The following is an 18,808-nucleotide window of genomic DNA, read 5'->3' as shown; positions in this document are numbered from 1 at the left end:
CTACAGGGGTGCTCTGCACTACCTGTCTGCTCACCTTCACTTTCCCCCCTCTGACTGTCACCCAACGACCTGCTTCCGACAGCCTAGGTGTGACTACCTCCCTGTAGCTCTCACCTATGACTGCCTCATTCTCCCTTATGAGTCGAAGGTCATCCAGCTGCTGCTCCAGATTCCTTACACAGTCTTCTAGATCGCCCAGCCATATGCACTTCTGGCAGATGTGACTCTGCGGGAGAGGCGCGTTCCCCCAAGACTGCCACATCTCACATGAGAGGCACATCACCGTCTCAGGAGGCATTGTAAAGACTAACTGCGAGCTAGCTTGTCTTCCGCCTCTTCTCGTTGAAGCCTCTCGGGTCGAAGCCTCAAAGCTCCACTCCTTCACTGGCCACTTTCCACAGGCCGCTCTGCTCGAGCTACCCCTCTATTTACCTGTTTGAGCTTCTCAGAGAGTGAGAACGTCAAGGAAAGAGCCAAGCTGTTGAAGGAAGTTTTTGGCGAGAGTGGAAGTGAACTAGAGATGGAGGTTAGCGGGAAAGAGGAAGAAAAGAAAGCAGAGGTACGGGATATCAAACTGAGGAATTAGCGGATGATCAAAGCAGGACAGCAAAACAATGGAAAGAAGATAAAATTAAAGCAATTATAAAACTAAGTGAAGACGGGGCATCATTTGGTGATTGGAACCCGATTCGTTTGACGAAGATGCTGAACAAAATTCTAGGCGAGATTAAAGGAGCAAAGATTTTACAAAATGGATCGCTATTAGTGATTTGTCGGGATAGTTCTCAACAAGGCAAAGTGATAAGATTATGTAAAATAGACGGCAAAGAAGTACAATGCTTGATACCCAACAATAGAAAGTGGACTAGAGGAGTTATTTCGGGGATATCAACAAAAGTTACTATGGATGAGATTAAACAGAACATAAAAGGAGCAAAAATTATTGAGGCCAAACATTTGAAAGTTACAAGAAACGGGAAAAAGTGTGATAGTTTATCGGTAATGATTAACTTTGATGAAGAGAGTTTGCCGACTAATGTTTACTTGGGTATATGTGTTATGCGGTTAGAATATATATACCACCGCCTTTAAGATGCTATAAATGTCAGAAATTCGGGCACATTGCGGCGGTCTGCAGAGGAAAATAAGGATGTGGGAGATGTGCTGGAATATATGAATATGGGAAATATGAAGCGGGCGCTAGGCTGAAATGCTGCAATTGTGGCAAGGAACACGGCGCAGCTTATTCAGGGTGCATTTATAGCAAGAAAGCAGCTGAGATACAATATGTAAAAGTAACTCAAGGAATCAGTTATGCAGAGGCAGTGAAAGAAGTTGATGGAAAAAAGGCTGTCAAGCAAACAAATACAGGGAATAATAAACTGGTGAATTGTGAGATCTGTAATATGAAAAATACACTATTAATGAGTAAGAAGCTCGTGCTTTTTATGGTGGATGCAATTAATTGTTCAGCACAAACAAGCAAAAGAACTGAGAAAATTAAAATTATCGTCAAGTCTGCAGAAAAATATCTTGGTATTAAAGGAATTAGGTGGGAAGAAGTCAAAGAAACGCTGAATGGAGGATCCAACAGTTCACAGGCAGGGGAGATGGAATCTTAATGGCAGTATACTTATCGCAAATGGTCAAGAATTTAAGAAATGTTTCAGAATTTAAGGAAAATCCTCAAATTTTATGGTTGAAGCCCAGGGTAAATGTGCAGAACTCCAACAACAAAGAAGTACCCGACAAGAGCAACGGTGAGTTGGAAAGAGATTGGAAAATGGAGGAAATTATTACAAGGATACAAAAGGAAAAGGTTGCAAAGTGAATTATCTACATTCAGATTGTAAAATGAAAACATGGAAGCAAATGAAGAAGAACTCTGAGGTCTCAGTAAACAACTGCAGGCTGCGGTCCAAGAAAAGAAAAACCTGGAAAAGCAGATAGACTTGGAAAAACAGCAATTTTAAAAGTATAACATGCGATAATTACTATTCTTTAACAAGACGATTTTAGTCTTACAAGTGATGTCGATGAAATCAATGTAATTGAGGTAATGCAACTAGGCAAAATCATGTGACATAATTAGGGAAGAATAGCGGTTTGCGGCATTATCTAATGAGTGCATTAAGTATTCACGAGGAATTGCAACTACAGAGTGATGCTAATGGAGAACTGCAGGCTGAACTAGGTTGTCTAAAGTAGAGAACTCCAGGACATATTTGGTTGGTACACCGCATATGTGCAGGTGGCAGTAATGCGCTGAAAACTGGTTGCCAACCGCCATAAAACAAAAAAGAAGAAGAAGAATCAAAGCCTCAAAGCTCCACTCCTTCACTGGCCCACTCACTCACTGGCTGCTTTCCACAGGCCAGTGTACAGTTTCATCACTGTCAATGTGAGTGCTACCGGTTGATAGTCATTAAGGCAGTCCACATTATTCTACTTAGGCACCGGTATAATTGTTGCCATTTTGAAGCAAGTGGGAACTTCCGCCCGTAGCAGTGAGAGGTTGAAAATGTCCTTGAATACTCCCGCCATTTGGTTGGCGCAGGTTTTCAGAGCCTTACCGATATTCCATGGAGACCTTCTGTCCTTCTGTCCTACTGTCCTGCCGTCCTGCCTTCGATGCAATACAGCGATTACGATAAATTAATGGTTTTTGCGAATTTGTATGCCCCGAATATAGATGATCCAGGTTTTTTTGAATGCTTTTTTTGGCTTTTACCAGATTTAGGTGTGTATTCTCTGGTTTTAGGAGACTTCAGCTGTTGTTTAGACCCTGTTTTAGATCACTCATCTTTTAAACGATTGATTTTTAGTAGATCTGCCTCCTTTATTCAATGTTTTAATGAAATGTGATATTGTTGATGTTTGGCGCTTTTTGCATCCAACAGATAGAGAGTACTCATTTTTTTTCTCACGTTCATCATACGTATTCCAGGATTGATTATTTTTTGTTGATAGTCAATTGATTCCATTGGTTCGATCCTGTGAATATAAAGAAATTGCTGTTTCAGATCATGCTGCTGTGTTTTTGTCTTTAAATCTTCCGGTTGTCTCCCAAATAAACAGATTCTGGCGTTTTAATCCAACTCTGTTATCTGATAGTATTTTTTTTAATTTTTGGAGAGACAAGTTACTCTTGTTTTATGAAGAGAATACGCTAGAAGAGACTTCTAGTCTTTTTTTATGGGATGCTTTTAAGGCTTATATTAGAGGACAAATTATTTCTTTTACCGCAAAGTGTTAAGAAAAAAGCTAATAAGGAGAGAATTGAATTATCCAATCATTTGAAACAATTAGACCAAAAATATGCTTTGGCTCCAGATGTAAAGATGAAGCCACACTCAGGTTGGAGGAACAACACCTTATATTCCGTCTGGGTAGCCTCCAACCTGATGGCATGAACATTGACTTCTCTAACTTCCGCTAGGCCCCACCTCCCCCTCGTACCCCATCTGTTACTCATTTTTATGCACACATTCTTTCTCTCACTCTCCTTTTTCTCCCTCTGTCCCTCTGAATATACCTCTTGCCCATCCTCTGGGTCACCCCCCCCCGTCTTTCTTCCCGGACCTCCTGTCCCATGATCCTCTCGTATCCCCTTTTGCCTATCACCTGTCCAGCTCTCGGCTCTATCCCTCCCCCTCCTGTCTTCTCCTATCATTTTGCATCTCCCCCTCCCCCTCCAGCTTTCAAATCCCTTACTCACTCTTCCTTCAGTTAGTCCTGACGAAGGGTCTCGGCCTGAAACGTCGACTGCGCCTCTTCCTATAGATGCTGCTTGGCCTGCTGCGTTCACCAGCAACTTTGATGTGTGTTGCTTGAATTTCCAGCATCTGCAGAATTCCTGTTATTTGGCTCCAGATCCTGCTTTATATGAAAGACATGTTGAAATTAAAACTAAATATGATCTGCTTTTAACTTACCCAATTGAAACTCAACTTTTAAAAGATTAAAGTAAGTTTTATGTTCATGGAGATAAAACGGGTAAACTATTGGCTAACCAATTAAAGATCTTTATAGTTAAATACCAAATTAAAGAAATTTGTGAAGCCAATGGTGATAAAACATCTGATAATGTAGAAATAAACAATACTTTTAGAGAACTCTATTCTAAACTTCATAGTTCTGATCCTCCTAAAGATAATACTGTAATGAATAATTTCTTAGATCGATTAAACATTCCTACACTTTCTGATGATAATCAAAAATTGCTGGATCAACCCATATCTTGTGAGGAAATTGCCGAGATTGTTCACTCTTTGCACTCGGGGAAGACTTCGGGTCCTGATTTTTTTTCTGGGGAGTTTTTTAAGGCTTTTTCCTCTACTTATACCTCACTTATACTCAGTCCTTTCGGACTCTTCTAAATTAGGTAGGTTGCTACAATCTTTTTATGAAGCCTCTATTTTGCTTATTCTTAAAAGGAATAAAGATCCAACTGAATGCTCTTCTTATAGACCAATTTCCTTCCTTAATGTAGATACTAAAATTTTATCTGAACTTTTGGCTCGTAGGATTGAAAATATTTTGCCATTTATTATTTCTGATGATCAGACTGGATTTATCAAAAATCGATACTCCCACTTTAATATTCGTCATTTATTGAATTATTATTTCTCCTTCTGAAGAGATATCAGAATGTGTGATATCCTTAGATGCTGAGGAAGCCTTTGATTGGGTTGAAAAGAATTATTTATTTAAAACTTCAGAGAAAAAATAATTTTGTTTTAATTTTATTCAATAGATTAAATTACTTTATCTGTCTCCCTCCGCTCAGGTTCTTACTAACTCTCAAAATTCTAAACCATTTAGATTTCAGTGTGGAACCAGACAATGTTGTCCTTTGAGTCCTTTGCTTTTTCATTTGGTCTTAGAACCTTTAGCTATTGCTTTCCGGGAATCTAATGATATCACTGGTATTTTAAGGAGGGGTATTACTCACAAAGTGTCGCTTTATGCTGATAACCTTTTGCTCTACATTTGTAATGTGGAGTCTTCTTTACCTTCCATACTTTCTTTACTTTCCTGCTTTAGTCAGATTTCAGGATATAAACTTAACTTTCATAAGAGTGAACTTTTTCCTTTGAATAATTTGGTATTAGTTAACATTAACCTTCCTTTTAAAATTGTAAGAAATCAAGTTACTTAATTTGAGCGTAACAATTACTAGGAATTATAAATTCCTTTTTAAAGAAATTTTTTTTACACTTCTGAATTATGTTAGGAAGGCACTATCAAATTGATCACCCTTCTCTTTATCATTGATTGGCGGAATTAATTCTATTAAAATGAATATTTTGTCTAAATTTTTATATTTATTTCAGGCCATACCTGTTTTTATTCCTAAATTCCTTTTTGATTCTCTGGATTCTATTATATCTTCGTATATATGGAAAAATAAAATTTCTCGATTAAATAAAGTTCATCTTCAAAAAGCTAAAAGGAATGGAGGTTTAGCCTTACCCAATTTTAGGTTTTATTACTGGGCAGTCAATATACGGAATCTTACGTTTTGGTGTATTATATTAATCGAGAGGACTGTCCGGTCTGGGTTTCTTTAGAAGCTAATTCTGTTAATAAATTTTCTATCATTTCTCTTCTTGGACCCTCAATTCCTTTATCTTTAAGTAATTTAACTGATAATTTTGTAGTTAAACACACCTTGAGGATTTGGGTACAATTTAGAAAATATTTTGGTTTATTGAGTTTTTCACTTTAAAATCCCATTTTTTCTAACTATTTTTTTTAAACCTTCTACGACTGATGTAGTTTTTAAAGAGTGGAATAGATTGGGTATTAAATGTTTTCAGGATTTGTTTGTTGGAGGTAGTCTCTCTTCATTTGAACAATTGTCAGCTAAGTATAGCCTACCCAAAACCCACTTCTTTTGATATTTACAAATTAGAAGCTTTTTGTGTTCTCAAGTACATACATTTCCTAAAAACGCAAACACGAAGAAATCTGCAGATGCTGGAATTTCAAGCAACACACATAAAAATTGCTGGTGAACACAGCAGGATAGGCAGCATCTGTAGGAAGAAGTACAGTCGACATTTCAGGCCGAGACCCTTCGTCAGGACTAACTGAAAGAAGAGATAGTAAGAGATTTGCAAGTGGGAGGGGGAGATCTGAAATGATAGGAGAAGACAGGAGGGGGAGGGATGGATCTAAGAGCTGGAAAGTTGATTGGCAAAAGGGATATGAGAGGATTATGGGACGGGAGGCCTAGGGAGAAAGAAAGTGGGAGGGGGGAAGCCCAGAGGATGGGCAAGGGGTATAATGAGAGGGACAGAGGGAGAAAAAAAAATTAACAATAATATAGCCTTCTGTATATTGGCGAGACCCGACGCAGGCCGGGAGACCATTTCGCTGAACACCTGCGCTCTGTCCGCCAGAGAAAGCAGGATCTCCCAGTGGCCACACATTTTAATTCCACGTCGCATTCCCATTCTGATATGTCTGTACACGGCCTCCTCTACTGTAAAGATGAAGCCACACTCAGGTTGGAGGAACAACACCTTATATTCCATCTGGGTAGCCTCCAACCTGATGGCATGAACATTAACTTCTCTAACTTCTGTTAATGCCCCACCTCCCCTTCATACCCCATCTGTTATTTATTTATTTTTTATTATTATTAATTTTTTCTCTCTCTCTCTCCTTTTTCTCCCTCTGTCCCTCTCACTATACTCCTTACGTTCACCAGCAATTTTTATGCGTGTTGCTACATTTCCTCAAAGTCCAGGTAAGAATTTACTTGATACAATTTTTATTTTGAAATCCTTCCATAATGGATCTATATCTAATATTTATGGTATGTTGTTGGGAATGAGAAATATTCCTTTAGACAAAATTAAAAATCTCTGGGAACAAGATTTACAGATTCTAATTTCTGAGGATACTTGGAATGAAAATTTTTAATTGGTTAATACCTCATCGTTATGTGCCCGTCATTCCCTTCTACAATTTAAACTGGTTCATAGGGCCCACATGACTAAAGATAAGCTCTCTCGTTTTTATTCGGATATTTCTCCCTGTTGTGACAGATGTAACAATGGAGAAGCTTCACTAATTCATATGTTTTGGATTTGTCCGAGTCTTGAAAAATATTGGAAGGAAGTATTCCAAACTTTTTTCGGTGCTTTTTAAAAATAAACTTTAAACCTAATCCTTTGACTGCCTTATTTGGTATTGTTGGAGGAAATGATATTATTTTGGAGTCACATGATTTGCACATTTTGGCCTTTATGTCTCTTGTAGCCAGGAGGGCATTGTTGTTTAAGTGGAAAGATGCCACTCCGCCTACTCATACTCATTGGTTACGTGATGTTATGTCTTGTTTAAATTTGGAGAAGATTCGCTGTTCAATTTCTGAACCTAGACAAGATTTTTTAACATCGTGGGAACCTTTTTTGAATTATTTTCAAAATCTTTGATTTGCTGTTAAGCACAGATGTTGGCTAACAATATGTTTTATTATATGTTAAGGATTTTTTTCCTTTTTTTTTAACCAAACAGCTGTTTTTTTTCTGGTAGTGGGTTTAGTTTTTTTGTATAATAAAAGTATATCTTTTCAATATTATGTTTAAATTTAATGTATACGAATATGGGATAATGAAACTATATTTATAATTCCAATATATTGTAATCGATATATATTATATCACAAGACAAAGGAGCAGAATTAGGCCATTTGGCCCATCGAGTCTGCTCCGCAGCTCCCCCATGAGCTAAACTATTCACCATCTAGTTCCAGTTTCCGGCTTTTTCCCCATATCCCTTGATACCCTGACTAATTAGATACCTGTCAATCTCCTCCTTAAACATCCTCAATGATCGGTCCTCCACAGCTGTATGTGGCAACGAATTCCACAAATCCACGACCCTCTGGCTGAAAGAATTTCTCCTCATCTCTGTCTTAAGTGGGTACCCTCTAATTCTAAGACGATGGCCTCTTGTCCTGGACTAACTCACCAAGGGAAACAACCTTTCCACATCTACTCTGTCCAACCCTTTTAACATTCGAAATGTTTCTATGAGATCCCCTCTCATTCTTCTATACTCTAATATATCTTACTGTACTCTGTATTCTTTTATGTAAGAAATCAATAAAAATATTGAAAAAGAAAATGTCCTTGAATACTCCCACTAGTTGGTTGGCACAGGTTTTCAGAGCCTTACCAGGTACTTCATCGGGACCTTCTGCCTTGAGTGGGTTCACTCTCTTTAAAGACAGTCTAACATCGGCCTCTGAGACAGAGATCACAGTGTCATCAGGTGCAGCAGGGATCTTCACAGCTGTAGTTGTGTTCTCCCTTTCAAAGCGTGCATAGAAGGCATTGAGGTCATCTAGTAGTGAAGCATTGGGTTTCGCTTTGTAGGAAGTACTGTCTTACAGACCCTGCCAGAGTTGCCGTGCATCTGATATCGCCTCCAACCTAGTTCGAAATTGTCTCTTCGCCCTTGAAATAGCCCTCTGCAAATCATACCTGGTTTTCTGGTACAGACCTGGTTGCCGGACTTGAATACCACAGACCTAGCCTTCAGTAGACGACGTACTTCCTGGTTCATCCACGGCTTTTTGTTTGGGAATGTACGGTAAGTCTTTGTAGGCACACACTTATCCACACAGGTTTTAATGAAGTCGGTAACAACTGCAGCATACTCAACCAGATCCAAAGATGAATCCCTGAATACAGGCCAGTCCAGTCCACCGATTCAAAGCAGTCCTGTAGGGGCTCCTGTGCTTCCCTTGTCCAAACCTTCTTGGTCCTCACTACTGGTGCTGCAGTCTTCAGTCTCTGCCTATACTCAGGGAGGAGAAGTACAGCCAGGTGATCAGACTTCCTGAAGTGAAGATGTGGAATAGCACGGTAGGCATACTTGATGGTGGTGTAGCAATGGTCCAGTGTGTTGTTTCCTCTGGTATTGCAAGTGATCTGTTGATGGTAATTGCTCAGTGATTTTTTTTCAGACTGGCCTTCTTAAAATCTCCCAAAACGATGGTGAAAGTGTTTCTCACTGTTACCATCAGGTAGAAGATACAGAAGCCTGAAGGCACACATTCAGCGATTCAGGAACAGCTTCTTCCCCTCTGCCATCCATTTCCTAAATGGACATTGAACCCTTGGACACCACCTCACTTTTTTAATATATATTCTGACTTTTGCACGATTTTTAATCTATTCAATATAAGTATACTGTAATTGATTTACCCATAAATTCCAGTGTATAAGCCGAGAACTTAGCCCTAAATTTTGGTCCTAAATTTAGGGGATCGACTTTTACAGAGGGTGCCAACTTTGGAAAAACGAATACACAGAAGACAGGTCGTATTTATTGGCTGTTTTTGAGTCAAATACAAAAGAAAATACAAACGCTTATGAAATCTGCACAAAAGAAAAGATCTACAAAACACAAACATGAGAAAATCTGCAGATGCTGGAAATTCAAGCAACACACCCAAAATGCTGGTGGAATGCAGCAAGCCAGACAGCATCCATAGGAAGAAGCACAGTTGATGTTTCAGGCCAAGACACTTTGTCAGGACTAACTGAAAGAAGAGATAGTAAGAGATTTGAAAGTGGGAGCGGGAGGGGAGATCCGAAATGATAGGAGAAAATAAAACACATTCTGTTTCTCAATTTACTTGTACACACTGTTGTCGTCAAACATTCAGAGCTTGAAACTCTCACGCTCTTCATTATCTGACTCTCGAAAATCGCGTCCCATTCTTCTTTGAATGGTTTGTTTAAACTCACATCGAGTGGCTGGAGCACGGACGTCAAACCACCAGAGATGACTGCAATGTCTGTATTTTCAGCTTTCAGTGCTGCTTTTGTCTCACCTGACAAGTGCTCTTTGAACATGTCCCAGACAAGTAGCGATTTTTCCTTCCTGAAACCTTCGGGATGTCGATGCCACACCTCTTTAATCCATTTCAAGCAACCCGCTTCATCCATCCAGCCGCATTCTTGAACATAAACAACAACACCCTGCGGGAATTTTTCTTTCTTTGGGAATGTTTTCCTCTTAAAAATCACCATTGGTGGTAGTTTGGTCCCATCAGCCATACACATTAACACGACAGTAAAATGTTGCTTCTCGTGTCCAGTTGTTTTGACAAGGACTGTTTTCTCCCCCTTCTGATTGACAGTGCGATAGCCAGCAGAATCAAAGAACATTGGTGTCTCTTCCATGTTACCAATCAGTGAGAGCAGGTAAGAATGTTCCTTTTGATGCTTGATTACAGACGATTGGAAGGCCATAATCTTATTCTCAAGGTCGCTCGGCAACTTCTGAGCAATCTTTGTTTTTTGTCTCAACATAAGATCACATCTATTCATAAATCGGGTGCTTCAACTTCGCATAGCTTTGAAATTTTCTCTGACCTCACGGTGTTTTTCAGCCCATTTCAACGCTTGAACTCGAATTATTGCTGTGGTAACAAATGTATCCAGACAATCACTGGTGATTCACCCACTCTGAAACTTTTTCTTCCAGTTCTGGCCACTGGCATGTTTACCCGCAGTTTACACATTTCATCTTTAGCATTTCCCTCAGCGTGTCCTCTGCCTTTCTCCACTCTCTCACTTGTTTGTCATTTACAATAAACTTCTTAGCAGCTGCAGAATTATTCGTTCTTTTAGCAAAATTAACAACCTTCAGCTTGAAGCCAGCATAATATCGCATTCGTTTTAATCTTTTGTACGTGGTGGTCACAAACTCAATACTGAGTACACGTACTGATCCCGCCACTCCGTGTTATGTTTTAATGAGATTACGATGGGCGCTAAGTGGTTTCACGGGGATTACATTTCAGAGGGTTCTTTACCATTGGGTACCTAATCCAAAACTTCACTCCCTGATTTATTTATTAAGAATTCGCTTCTAACGCTCTACAATGTGTAGGCCTATTTTCTTAGCAGGTACTGGTTCACAAAATTTCCAAGTTCCGGAAAATAAAGCGGTGGGGGCCAGGGAACTTAAAATCATCGAAAAGTTTAAGAGCGTGAGAAGTGTCACGAGCATAGGTCGGAAGGGATTGAACAAGGGGTGATAAAACAGTGTCGAGGTATGCAGAAACGAGTTCGGTGGGGCAGGAGCAAGCTGAGACAATAGGTCTGCCAGGACAGGCAGGTTTGTGGATCTTGGGTAGGAGGTAGAAACGGGAAGTGCGGGGTGTGGGAACTATAAGGTTGGTAGCAGTGGATGGGAGATCCCCTGAGCGGATAAAGTCGGTGATAGTGTGGGAGACCCGGCACTTCCTGTTTCTACCTCCTACCCAAGATGCACAAACCTGCCTGTCCTGGCAGACCTATTGTCTCAGCTTGCTCCTGCCCCACCGAACTCGCTTTATTTTCACCATGGATGTCCAGTCCTTATATACTTCCATCCCCCATCAGGAAGGTCTCAAAGCTCTACGCTTCTTTTTGGATTCCAGACCTAATCAGTTCCCCTCTACCACCACTCTGCTCCGTCTAGCGGAATTAGTCCTTACTCTTAATAATTTCTCCTTTTGCTCCTCCCATTTCCTCCAAACTAAAGGTGTAGCTATGGGCACCCGTATGGGTCCTAGCTATGCCTGCCTTTTTGTTGGGTTTGTGGAACAATCTATGTTCCGTGCCTATTCTGGTATCTGTCCCCCACTTTTCCTTCGCTACATCGACGACTGCATTGGCGCTGCTTCCTGCACGCATGCAGAACTCGTTGACTTTATTAACTTTGCCTCCAACTTTCACCCTGCCCTCAAGTTTACCTGGTCCATTTCCGACACCTCCCTCCCCTTTCTAGATCTTTCTGTCTCTGTCTCTGGAGACAGCTTATCCACTGATGTCTACTATAAGCCTACTGACTCTCACAGCTATCTGGACTATTCCTCTTCTCACCCTGTCTCTTGCAAAAACGCCATCCCCTTCTCGCAATTCCTCCGTCTCCGCCGCATCTGCTCTCAGGATGAGGCTTTTCATTCTAGGACGAGGGAGATGTCTTCATTTTTTAAAGAAAGGGGCTTCCCTTCCTCCACTATCAACTCTGCTCTTAAACGCATCTCCCCCATTTCACGTACATCTGCTCTCACTCCATCCTCCCACCACCCCACTAGGAATAGGGTTCCCCTGGTCCTCACCTACCACCCCACCAGCCTCCGGGTCCAACATATTATTCTCCGTAACTTCCGCCACCTCCAATGGGATCCCACCACTAAGCACATCTTTCCCTCCCCCCCCCTGCATTCCGCAGGGATCGCTCCCTACACAACTCCCTTGTCCATTCGTCCCCCCCATCCCTCCCCACTGATCTCCCTCCTGGCACTTATCCGTGTAAGCGGAACAAGTGCTACACATGCCCTTACACTTCCTCCCTTACCACCATTCAGGGCCCCAAACAGTCCTTTCAGGTGAGGCATCACTTCACCTGTGAGTCGACTGGGGTGATATACTGCGTCCGGTGCTCCCGATGTGGCCTTTTATATATTGGTGAGACCCGACGCAGACTGGGAGACCGCTTTGCTGAACATCTACGCTCTGTCCGCCAGAGAAAGCAGGATCTCCCAGTGGCCACACATTTTAATTCCACATCCCATTCCCATTCTGACATGTCTATCCACGGCCTCCTCTACTGTAAAGATGAAGCCACACTCAGGTTGGAGGAACAACACCTTATATTCCGTCTGGGTAGCCTCCAACCTGATGGCATGAACATCGACTTCTCTAACTTCCGCTAAGGCCCCACCTCCCCCTCGTACCCCATCTGTTACTCATTTTTATGCACACATTCTTTCTCTCACTCTCCTTTTTCTCCCTCTGTCCCTCTGAATATACCTCTTGCCCATCCTCTGGGTCACCCCCCCCCCGTCTTTCTTCCCGGACCTCCTGTCCCATGATCCTCTCGTATCCCCTTTTGCCTATCACCTGTCCAGCTCTCGGCTCTATCCCTCCCCCTCCTGTCTTCTCCTATCATTTTGCATCTCCCCCTCCCCCTCCAGCTTTCAAATCCCTTACTCACTCTTCCTTCAGTTAGTCCTGACGAAGGGTCTCGGCCTGAAACGTCGACTGCGCCTCTTCCTATAGATGCTGCTTGGCCTGCTGTGTTTTACCAGCAACTTTGATGTATGTTGCTTGAATTTCCAGCATCTGCAGAATTCCTGTTGTTTACAGATATTTCTTAATTGGTCTTGCATTGACATACTGACACATATTTCATCATCGTACCTGCCACCGTTATCTTTCTACTTGGTTTCATTCTAGGTCTCTTCATGAATTAATAGTGAACAGGTCAAAAGGCATGGCTACATAGTGAATACCTTCTAATGAGCTAACAGTGGTTATATAGTAAATATTGTAGAGAATACAATGTGCGCATTTGAGTAAATACTGTTGAGTAAATACTGTAATACATAGAAAATACAATGTGTGCATTTGCATTTTCCATTAGTACCGGCATGTGAGATCTTGTGATCTTTTCTGGTTAAATCGAAAACCTCTACAAAAGGGGTCGGCTTATACAAAGGTAACATGAAAAAGTCACTTTTTTAACCTTGAACGTGAGGCCTCGGCTTATACTCAGAGTTGGCTTATACACCGGAAGTTATGGTACCTATTTTCCCTCGATATTACATATCGTATTGAACTGCTGCTGCTAAGTTAACAAATTTCGTGACACATGCTGGTGATAATTGGCAGCTTCTTCTCTATATATGTGAGGTTTTATGAGGGAGGTGCTATTGAAGGAATTTCGGTTAGTTACCTGAGTGAATTTAATGGTGGTCTTTTAAGTATAATCATAGAGAAACATATGTTTAACTGATGCTTTAACCACCAGCTTCTCCCTTAATTTAAGAAAATAACTTTGCTAACTCCAAAGTCAAAAAATAAGAACAATAAAGATGAAAAAAGTTGATAAGAAAATTTTTGTCCAACGATACAAAAAATCTTATTGCAAAATCCCACCCTGGACTTTCCCATGCAGTAAAAATATTCCAGCATCAGGTAAAGAAACTACTAAATTTCCACACTAATAAACAACTTATCATTTAATTGATACATGTTTGCTTATGTTGTTTTGCTCTGTTAGTTTGACTGTTGTGTTTTGTAGTCTTTCCTCTGCAGGATTCTTCAGTGGCTGGATATCCTGGACCCTACAACATTACTAGCATCAGATGTAAGCAGTATTTTATTTTAAAAGGCTGGATATCCTGGATCCTGCAACATTACTAGCATCCAATGTAAACAGAATTTTATTTAAAACCGACAATCTAATTTTACATGCAACACAACTGGTGCACTATGCAATGAGTTTTCCATGATGCAGTGAACTTTTTAAAGATGGAACTTAGCATTTAAAAATAATTATTTATATTATTTACATATTTTCCTTTTACTCCACCAGGTAGGCCAGAGCATTTAAGATGTGAGTTTAATGCAGTGGGGGGGGGACATTTTATAAAAGTGATTGGAAGAAAGTATAGCAGGAGATAATCAGAAGTTAGTTGTTTTTTTGCACAGGGTGGTAGAGGCAGATACTCTAAGAACATTTAAGAAATTCTTAGGTAGGCATGTGGATGGTAGAAAAATGGAACATTATGTAGGAGGGAAGGGTCAGATTGATCTTGGAGTAGGTTATAAGGTTGGCACAACATTGTGGGCCAAAGGGCCTGTACTGTCCTTTAGTGTTCTTTCTTCTGTATTTTATGTATGAAATTGTGCTGTATGGAATTGCCTTTGAACATAGCAACATCCCATATAGATTAAGAAGGTTAATGATGAGATAAAAATTTCTTTGTCGTATTTCAGAGCAACTTCTCTATGAGGAAATATGAGACGATTTCTAATCTGGGTCTGATAAATCTAAGCAAATATTATGAGTAACAAATAATCACATTAATTCCAAAGTTGTGCTAATTGTGATTAAATTTAGTTGTCTTGAAGTGACTGCCCACAATAAACATACCCTAACCTTTGAAGGTATGAGACGTGAATTAGCTAAGATAGACTGGCAAATGATAATTAAAGGGTTGACGGTGGATATGCAATGGCAAGCATTTAAGGATCGCATGGATGAACTACAACAATTGTTCATCCCAGTTTGGCAAAAGAATAAACCAGGGAAGGTAGTGCACCCGTGGCTGACAAGGGAAATTAGGGATAGTATCAATTCCAAAGAAGAAACATACAAATTAGTCAGAAAATGTGGCACACCTGAGGACTGGGAGAAATTCAGAGTCCAGCAGAGGAGGACAAAGGGCTTAATTAGGAAAGGGAAAAAAGATTATGAGAGAAAGCTGGCAGGGAAAATAAAAACTGACTGTAAAAGCTTTTATAGATATGTGAAAAGAAAAAGATTAGTTAAGACAAATGTAGGTCCCTTACAGTCAGAAACAGGTGAATTGATCATGGGGAACAAGGACATGGCAGACCAATTGAATAACTACTTTAGTTCTGTCTTCACTAAGGAGGACATAAATAATCTTCCAGAAATAGTAGGGGACCAAGGGTCTAGTGAGATGGAGGAACTGGGGGAAATACATGTTTGTAGGGAAGTGGTGTTAGGTAAATTGAAGGGATTAAAGGCAGATCAATCCCCAGAGCCAGATGGTCTGCATCCCAGAGTGCTTAAGGAAGTAGCCCAAGAAACAGTGGATGCATTAGTGATAATTTTTCAAAACTCTTTAGATTCTGGATTAGTTCCTGAAGATTGGAGGGTGGCTAATGTAACCCCGCTTTTTAAAAAAGGAGGGAGAGAGAAACCAGGGAATTATAGACCAGTAAGCTTGACGTCGGTGGGGGGGCGGGGAATGCTAGAGTCAATTATCAAAGATGTGATAACAGCACATTTGGAAAGCAGTGAAATCATCAGACAAAGTCAGCATGGATTTGTGAAATGAAAATCATGTCTGACGAATCTCATAGAATTTTTTGAGGATGTAACTAGTAGAGTGGATAGGGGAGAACCAGTGGATGTGGTATATTTGGATTTTCAAAAGGCTTTTGACAAGGTTCCACACAGGAGATTAGTGTGCAAACTTAAAGCACAGGGTATTGGGGGTAAGGTATTGATGTGGATGGAAAATTGGTTGGCAGACTGGAAGCAAAGAGTGGGAATAAACGGGACCTTTTCAGAATGGCAGGAAGTGACTAGTGGGGTATCGCAAGGCTCAGTGCTGGGACCCCAATTGCTTACAATATATATAAATGACTTAGACGAGGGAATTAAATGCAGCAACTCCAAGTTTGCGGATGACACGAAGCTGGGCGGCAGTGTTAGCTGTGAGGAGGATGTTAAGAGGATGCAGGTTGACTTGGATAGGTTCGGTGAGTGGGCAAATTCATAGCAGGTGCAATTTAATGTGGATAAATGTGAGGTTATCCACTTTGGTGGCAAGAACAGGAAAACATTACCGATTAGGAAAAGGGGAGGTGCAACGAGACCTGGGTGTCATTGTACACCAGTCATTGAAAGTGGGCATGCAGGTTCAGCAGGCAGTGAAAAAGGCGAATGTTATGCTGGCATTCATAGCAAGAGGATTCGAGTACAGGAGCAGGGAGGTACTACTGCAGTTGTAGAACGCCTTGGTGAGACCACACCTGGAGTATTGTGTGCAGTTTTGGTCCCCTAATCTGAGGAAAGACATTCTTGCCATAGAGGGAGTGCAAAGAGGGTTCACCAGATTGATTCCTGGGATGGCAGGACTTTCATATGATGAAACACTGGATCGACTAGGCTTATACTCTGGAATTTAGAAGGTTAAGGGGGGATCTTATTGAAACATATAAAATTCTAAAGGGATTGGACAGGCTAGATGTAGGAAGATTGTTCCTGATATTGGGGAAGTCCAGAACAAGGGGTCACAGTGTGAGGATAAAAGGGAAGCCTTTTAGGACCGAGATGAGGAAAATCTTCTTCACACAGAGAGTGGTGAATCTGTGGAATTCTCTGCTACAGGAAACAGTTGAGGCCAGTTCGTTGGCTATATTTAAGAGGGAGTTAGATATGGCCCTTGTGGCTAAAGGGATCAGGGGGTATGGAGAGAAGGCAGGTACAGGGTTCTGAGTTGGATGATCAGCCATGATCATACTGAATGGCGGTGCAGGCTTGAAGGGTCGAATGGCCTACTCCTGCACCTATTTTCTATGTTTCTATGAGATTCCCCCTCATCCTTCTGAATTCCAGTGAGTACAGACCCAGAGCCATCAAACATTCCTCATATGATAACCCTTTCAATGCTGGAATTATCCTTGTGAACCTCCTCTGGACCCTCTCCAATGCCAGCACATCTTTTCTAAGATGAGGGGCCCAAAACTCCTCACAATACTCAAGGTGAGGCCTCACCAGTACCTTATAAAGCCTCAGTATCACATCCTTGCTCTTGTATTCTAGAACTCTTGCAATGAATGCTAACATGGCATTTGCCTTTCTCACCACTGACTCAACCTGCAAGTTAACCTTCAGGGTGTTCTGCACAAGGATTCCCAAGTCCCTCTGCCTCTCAGATTTTTGGATTTTCTCCCCGTTTAGAAAATAGTCCGCACATTTATTTCTACTTCCAAGGTGCATGACCATGCATTTTTCAGGATTGTATTTCATTTGCCACTTTCTTGCCCATTCTCCTAATCTGTCTAAGTCCTTCTGCAACCTACCTGTTTCCTCAACACTACCTGCCCCTCCACCAATCTTCGTATCATCTACAAACTTGGCAACAAAGCAATTTATTCCATCATGTAAATCATTTATATACAGCATAAAAAGAAGTGGTCACAACACTGACCCCTGTGGAGCAACACTAGTCAATGGTAGCCAACCAGAAAAGGATCCTTTTATTACCACTTGCTGCCTCCTACCAATTAACCAATGCACTAACCATGTTAGTAACTTTCCTGTAATATCATGGGCTCTTAACTTGATACGCGGCCTCACGTGTGGCATCTTGTCAAAGGCCTTCTGAAAGTCCAAATATACAACATGCACTGCAGCCCCTTTATCTATCCTACTTGTAATCTCCTCAAAGAATTCCAACAGGTTCGTCAGGCAGGATTTTCCCAGAAGGAAACCATCTTGTCCTGTGTCACCAAGTACTCCATCACCTCATCCTTAACAATTGTCTCTAACATCTTCCCAACCACTGAGGTCAGGCTAACTGGTCCATAATTTCTTTTCTACTGCCTTCCTCCTTTCTTAATGAGTGGAGTAATATTTGCAATTTTCCAGTCCTCTGGCACCATGCCAGAGTCCAATGATTTTTGAAAGATCATTTCTAATGCCACCACAATTGCTAACGCTACCTCTTTCTGAATCCTAGTGTGCAGTTTCTCTGATCCTGGTGACTCATGTACCTTTAGGTCTTTCAGATTTTTTGAGTACCTTCTCTCTTGAAACAGTAACAGCACCCACTGCAACATCAGGCATACTGGTTGTGTCTTCCATAGTGAAGACTGACGCAAAATACTCATTTAGTTCATCAGCCAGCTCCTCGTTTCCTATTATTATTTATCCTGCCTCATTTTCTTGTGGTCCTATATCCACTCTCATTTCTGTTTTATTTTTAACATACTTGAAAAACTTTTACAATCCACTTTGATGTTATTCGCTAGCTTGCTTTCGTATTTCATCTTTTCCCTTCTAATGATTTTTTTAGTTGCTCTCTGTAGGTTTTTAAAAACTTTCCAATCCTCTATCTTCCCACTAATTTTTGCTTTGTTGTATGCCCTTTCTTTTGCTTTTACAATAGCTTTGACTCCCTTCTCAGCCCTGGTTGTAATATTTTACTATTTGAGTATTCCTTTATTTTTGGAATACACAT

The 18,808-nt window shown here is 40.9% G+C and overlaps 1 protein-coding gene across 6 annotated transcripts in view; it reads left to right on the top strand.

The window, feature by feature from the left end:
• The window catches only part of sfxn4 (sideroflexin 4), an 85,630-nt gene that overhangs the window by 8,859 nt on the left and 57,963 nt on the right, over positions 1-18,808 (top strand). For 4 of the 6 annotated variants that reach the window (XM_063072070.1, XM_063072074.1, XM_063072069.1 and 1 more), the window contains exons 2-3: positions 6,719-6,757; positions 14,107-14,172. In XM_063072070.1, the coding sequence (XP_062928140.1) occupies positions 6,719-6,757; positions 14,107-14,172 (105 nt within the window). The remainder of the gene's footprint in view (positions 1-6,718; positions 6,758-14,106; positions 14,173-18,808) is intronic. The other 2 variants (XM_063072073.1, XM_063072072.1) reach the window with 1 other exon arrangement.

Source organism: Mobula hypostoma, chromosome 19 (genome assembly GCF_963921235.1).
Source record: "Mobula hypostoma chromosome 19, sMobHyp1.1, whole genome shotgun sequence".
Lineage (NCBI taxonomy): Eukaryota > Metazoa > Chordata > Chondrichthyes > Myliobatiformes > Myliobatidae > Mobula > Mobula hypostoma.
The sequence above is the reverse complement of the archived record's forward strand: the minus strand, read 5'-3'. Positions and strand labels throughout refer to the sequence as shown.